Here is a 6,401-nt window from a genome sequence, read left to right on the forward strand (position 1 = left end):
GCATTCAAAGCTGCCTTCGGCCAGTAAAATCCTTGTCAGAACACTTTTCCCAACAAGGGCCTAGACCCAATGTGAGATCCACACAAACCTGCATGTATCTCTTTCATTAGTTCAATACCTTCAGCTCTTGATAAACACTTGAGAAGTGGAGAACAGACTCCATGTTTATATAATTCCCCTTCTATTATCACATACGGTCTTGTCCTTGCCTCCATCCTCTTATTATAAGCTTCGTCGTCTGAAAGGCAATTACCTTGGAGGAAAGATATAATTTCAGTCCTCCAATCTTCACTATGTACTGGATAAATAGTAAGCACTGCACTCTCCATGAGTTCAACCGAAGGTGCCTTTATTGTTTCGAAAATTACTTCCGAAGTTAGAGGGAGCCCCTGAGCCGCTGATTTGGCTAGCAAGTCTACATGCTCATTTCCACCTCTTGGAATATTCTTGACAGTAAACCCTTCGAAAGAAGCCTCCAATCTTCGGATTGTATCTAGATATTTTTCAAGCTTCGGGTCTCTTGCCTTGCTACTTTTGTCTACATGGCCAGAAATGACTTGAGAATCAGTTTTCAGGATGGCCCTTCTTATTTCCATTGTTCTCAACTTCCGAAGCCCCAACAGAAGTGCTTCGTACTCAGCAATATTATTTGTGCAACTGAAATCCAGTTTAGCTGCATAACATGTTTTGACCTTTGAAGGTGCCACTAAGACTGCAGCCGCTCCTGCACCGAAGGTTCCCCAAGAACCATCGTAGAACACTGTCCAGGCTTCGGTGTCTTTGTTTATTTCTTCTTCATGACCCCCCTGGCGTCCAATAAGCGATGAAGTCTACTAACGCCTGTGACTGAATTGAGGATCTATGCACATAATCAATGGTGAATTCATTAAGTTCTGCGACCCATTTCCCAATCCTTCCAGTAGCTTCTTTGTTCCTCATAATATCCTTCAGAGACTGTGACGAAGGAACAATTATGTGATATGCTTGAAAATAATGCCGAAGCTTCCTGGAGGCCATTAACACAGCATATAGCACATTTTCCAATTCTGTGTAATTTTTCTTTGACGGACTCAAAACTTTGGAGACGAAGTATACTGGAGCTTGCTTTTTGACTTGGTCATCTACCTTCTCTTGTACGAGTGCCGCACTCACTGCAGAATGTGAAGCTGCAACATATAAAAGCAATGGAGCCCCTGGCGAAGGTGGCGTTAATGTTGTTAAATCAATCAAATATTGCTTCAACTCTTCGAAGGCTTTTTGCTGAGCCGGACCCCATTGAAAGACTTCGGCTGACTTCAGTATTTCAAAGAATGGTAGATTTCTTTCTGCTGATCTGGATATAAATCTATTCAATGATGCTAATCTACCTGCCAGCCGTTGAGCTCTTTTCTTTGTGCTTGGCGGTTCCATACGAAGGATAGCTTCAATCTTGCTTGGGTTAGCTTCAATTCCCTTCGTTGATACTAGACAGGCAAGGAACTTGCCCTTCTTTACCCCAAAAACACATTTTTCTGGATTTAACTTCAAACCAGCTTGCCTGAAGTTGGCAAATGTCTCTTGTAAATCAGCAATGTGATTTTCTTGCTTTGTGCTTTTAACTATGATATCATCAACATAAGTCAGCACATTCCTGCCTATCTGAGAATGAAGGACTTTGGCTGTCATTCTGCTGAAGCTTCCTCCAGCATTCTTAAGCCCCTCAGGCATCCGAAGATAGCAATATGTGCCACTAGGGGTTATGAAGCTAGTCTTCGGCTCATCTTCCATCTTCAACCAGATTTGGTGATAGCCTGAGTAACAATCTAGTAGACTCATGAGCTCTGACGAAGCTACTGCATCTACTAGAGAATCTATTCTTGGCAATGGGAACTCATCCTTTGGACAAACCTTGTTAAGATCTGTAAAATCAATGCACATTCTTCATTTACCATTGGCCTTCTTCACCATAACAGTGTTAGCTAGCCACTCTGGGTATTTGACCTCTCTGATAACGCCAGCGCTAAGAAGCCTCTTCACTTCATTCCGAGCACCTTCAGCTTTGTCATCAGACATTTTCCAAAGCCTTTGTTTTCTTGGCCTGAAAGATGGATCCACATTGAGTGATGCTCAATGACATCTCTGTTGACATCGCAAAGATCATTGGCTGACCAAGCAAAGACATCTTTGTTGCTGAATAGAAATCTTAGCAAATTCTTTTCCTGCTCTTCAGATAACTGAGACCCCAGTAGTACCTTTTGCTCTGCTATATCTTCACATAGAAGCATAGGCTTCGGCTGATCCGCCGAAGCAGCCTTCTCTCTTTTGTATCGATACTGCTCACAGGCTTCGGCTCCATCTATGTTATGAATTGCCTTTGAATCTGTCCAGTTTCCTTCGGCCTTCCTGGCAGCTTCTTGACTTCCATGAACGGCAATTGGCCGTTGCTCCGAAGGTATCTTCATGCATAGATATGCTGGATGAAGTATCGCTTCGAAAGCATTAAGTGTCCCACGACCAATGATTGCATTGTAAAGGTATTCCATGTCAACAATGTCAAACACAACCTGTTCAGTCCTTGTGTTGTGAACAAAGCCGAAGGTTACCGACATTGTGATTTTGCCAAGTGCTACAATTTGCCTTCCTCTGAAGCCACATAGAGGATGTGTAGCATCATGAATCTTATCCTCTGGTTCTTGCATCTGTCTGAAGGCCTTAGCAAATATGATATCCGCTGCACTGCCTGTATCAACCAGAACATTATGGACCAGAAATCCCTTAATGACACAAGATATGACCATAGCATCATTATGAGGGTAATCTTTGAGCTGAAGGTCCTAATAAGAGAAGGTGATTAGGATGTGAAACCATTTTGACTTGATGAAGGGTCCCTGCACCCCAACATGTTGCACCTTTCTCTGTGCTTCCTTCTTCTGCTTCTTGTTGGTCGGCTCTGAAATTGAGCCGCCTGTTATCGAAAACACCAGCTTCGTAGACGAAGATGCTTCGGCTTGGTTGTTGAACAAAGCCATCAGCTCAAAAGTGGAAGTGAGTTCACCAGAGGTGGGCTCCAATGTTGGGGACTTGTTCTCAAATGCTATGAATTAAGAACAAGGCAACACAAAATGTTAAACGTTAATGCCCTTCGTCCTTTGAAACATTATTTCCCTTAGGATATAATGATCTTCAGACGAAGGTCATGAAGGACGTACCTTCATCATCGTAATATATGTTAATGAAAGAAGAAGCATGTGAAATACAAGAGACAACATGAATGATCATATAGCATTATTAATTCAACTTTATTATATCATCATGGATGAACAGAAGTAATATAGAATTACATTTGTACCTTCGGCTTGATAGAAGAGGAAAGTACAAGCGTGACGCATGAGCAAGTACAAGTAGGCGTGAACAGTACGGGGGTATTGTTCATCTATTTATAGGCACAGGGCACAGCCTGTGTGGAATTACATTTATACCCTTTACAATTGGTTACAATCATGACACAAACTATCAGGGGTCAATCTGTTTTTTTATCTTTAAGTCGGTGCAGTCCTTTGTCTTAAGGCATATCGTTGTGCCGAAGTTTCCTGAAAGATACCTTCAGCGTTACTTCTGTGCTGATCTTTCGAAGGTGTTTCTTTTTACAGGACCTTCGGCTACGAAGCAGATCCTCAACAACCACACACTCACATAATGGTAGTCTAAAACCTCAACCAAAGTCAGTCATCTCAGCAATCACTTACCACACTTGAATAGTGTGGGCATATATCAATCTCGTGTTCGCAAAATGGATGTGTTTGAGCCTTCGAGGGTGTGAATGAAATGCCGATGAACAACGATATGAAAATGCAATTGGAGTTCGTGAAATTTATACACGGCTAATCGATCTGATATTTCTTTTCTTTTTTGTGTGAAAAGAGCTTAATTTGTGCTCGGTTAAATTACTTTCGCAGAGGTGGAGTGGATACAATCATTTGATCAGGCACCTCAACGAGGGTGAGAGTGACAGCAGAGAACAAACAGAATGGCAGCTGTGGACGACGGCGCGCGGTGACGTCTGCTGCTCAGTTCAGTTTCAGCAATGGCGGCTGAATAGCGTCCATGTTTGTTTGGGCTTTTTGCAGCTTTTGGCCACCAAAATCTGCTGCGGACTGCCAAACACTCAGCTTTTTTATTCAGTTTCTATAAAATTCGTTTGGGTAAAAATTATTTAAAATCAACATAAACATATAATCGGTTGAGTCGTCGCAATAGTAGTAATCCGTCACTTTATAGATTATGAGCCCTATTGGACAACTTTATCTTCCTCTGCACGTAATCCTAATGATACTTAGATTCTCTACACAGCCAGATTCTCTCCACAGCTAGATTCTCGAAAAAGTTGGTCAAAAAAGCTGAACCAAACAGACCCGCTAGTGTGCCTTCGACGGTTGCACTTATACACAGTTACACACACATGTACACTATGGGTCAGTGAACTTCACGCAAGTGATCTAATTTCATCATGATCATTGGCTCTTTTTGGCCATTAAGACTTTGCCTCTGCTTCACACGGTATCAAACGGTGTATCTAGTCTGAGCCAATGCAGGAACATTATGGTAGAACTGTCATCTACAGACATTAAAGGGTATACTAGAAAACAAATGTACATATAATAGCAGGTAATAAAAGATATTACACTGAACTGAAGCGCCAGCAACACACGAGTGCATGCCGACTGATACAATCGCCAAAAAAAAACAAATGAGAAAGGAGCATAAAAAAAGAACATGTTACACAGCCCAATACGAAAGGCCCATCGATCACCCAGAGAATGGAGATGGAGGCCCAAAAAGTAACAAAATACAGTGACAGTACATAGGAGTATATTATTAATATATAGTATTATCACACGACTGTAATTAATTAAACTGCTAGCCGCACCCAGCAACTCACCACGCCACAGTCCACCACCGGCGGGCGCAGAGGCGGTCGACGATCGATCCGGGAAGGCAGCACCGAGCGGGACGGACGATCAGGATCAGTACTCAGTAGTAGTATGAAGACGAGGAGCCGCCGAGCTGGAAGCCGTCGGCGCAGGCGTCGTCGACGGCCGGCATCGGCGAGAAGAGCGGGCTGTGCACGTACCCTTCCTCGAAGTAGACCCCGTGGGAGGCGGCCGACGCGCCGTACGCGCTGAACTCCGACGCGTCGCACCACCCGCCCCCGCCGCTGCTGGCGGAGCTGGCATTGGCGCTGCTGCCGCCGCCGCCGTACATGGAGGACATGTCCACGGAGCCGCCGGCGTCTTCTGCGCCGTAGTCAGCGGTCAGGTCGTCGGGTATGGTGAGGTCGTCCATGAGAGCGGACATGTCCTCGGCACTATAGCCGTAGGAGGCGTAGTCGCCGGCGGCGGCGCCGTAGCCCGCCGCGCCGTTCGCGGCCGGGAGCGCCGGTGGTAGAGACGCGGCGGCTGCGTCGGCGGCGTAGAATGGCTGGAGGAGCTGCGTGGCGTTGTCGCCCGAGGTGAGGTCCGGGGAGAGGTAGGGCGTGACGGAGGAGCCAGGCGGGAGGTCCGGGTAGGCGAAGTTGGTGCGCGCGCGGGCGCCGCGGAGGGAGCGCGCGGCGCGGTCGTAGGCCACGGCGGCCTCCTCGGCCGTGTCGAAGGTTCCCAGCCAGTGCCGCTCCTTAGTGGCCGGGTCCCGGATCTCCGCCGCGTACCGGCCCCACGGCCGGCGCCGCACACCCAGGTACCGCGTCGTGTTGGCGTCCGTCTGGGGCTGCGCCGCCTGCTGCTGCTGGCGCTTGGACGACGACTTCTTGTCCGAGGATGACGAGGAGAAGAAATACGACGAGAAATTCATGCTGCCGCCGACCACAGGGCGCAGGCTGAGAGCTAGCTAGAGAGTGGTGTGCGAGTCTGCGCTCGCTTTGTCGTCGTTGACAATGCAAGCTGAGGAGAGAGAGATGATGCCGAAAGAGGTCAGAGGTGGTTGAGCTGGTAGGTGCGTTGGTGGTGCATGGGGCGGTTGCATGGCAGGAGTATATATAAGCGTGGGAAAGCGAAAAGGGTAGCTTGTCTAGTGGGGCGGAGGTTGGCCATGAAAAGAGGGTTAGCAAGGTGATGATCCATTATATGCCACTGATATATACCATACTGTTATATATTATTCTGACACTCTTCTTGGAAAAATATATTATCATATAATCACTCCATTCTAAAATATAATTTATTTTAGACTAATTATACATTATTATTTAAATGAATGTGGACAGAAAAAAATAGGCTAGAAAGAATTATATTTTAGAACAGAGAGAGTATTATTCATAGATGGCTACATAATATTCAGTGAGAAATAGTGTCGGGGACCATAATTAGGGGTACCCTCAAGGCTCCTAATTCTCAGCTGGTAACCTCCATCAGCATAAAGCTGCAAAG

The 6,401-nt window shown here is 46.0% G+C and overlaps 1 protein-coding gene across 1 annotated transcript; it reads right to left on the reverse strand.

Annotated features, from left to right (window-relative positions):
* Window positions 1-4,614: 4,614 nt before the first annotated feature.
* Window positions 4,615-5,980, reverse strand: LOC100285811 (AP2 domain containing protein). Its single transcript, NM_001158701.2, has one exon. The coding sequence runs from the start codon at window positions 5,824-5,826 to the stop codon at window positions 5,011-5,013; it is 816 nt and encodes a 271-aa protein (NP_001152173.2). The 5' UTR covers window positions 5,827-5,980; the 3' UTR covers window positions 4,615-5,010.
* Between the last annotated feature and the right edge of the window lie 421 nt (window positions 5,981-6,401).

This window comes from Zea mays, chromosome 2 (genome assembly GCF_902167145.1).
Source record: "Zea mays cultivar B73 chromosome 2, Zm-B73-REFERENCE-NAM-5.0, whole genome shotgun sequence".
NCBI lineage: Eukaryota > Viridiplantae > Streptophyta > Magnoliopsida > Poales > Poaceae > Zea > Zea mays.

Excerpts from the sequence above, each read along its gene's own strand:
- LOC100285811 (NM_001158701.2), bottom strand. The coding sequence starts at position 5,826 with ATGAATTTCTCGTCGTATTTCTTCTCCTCGTCATCCTCGGACAAGAAG.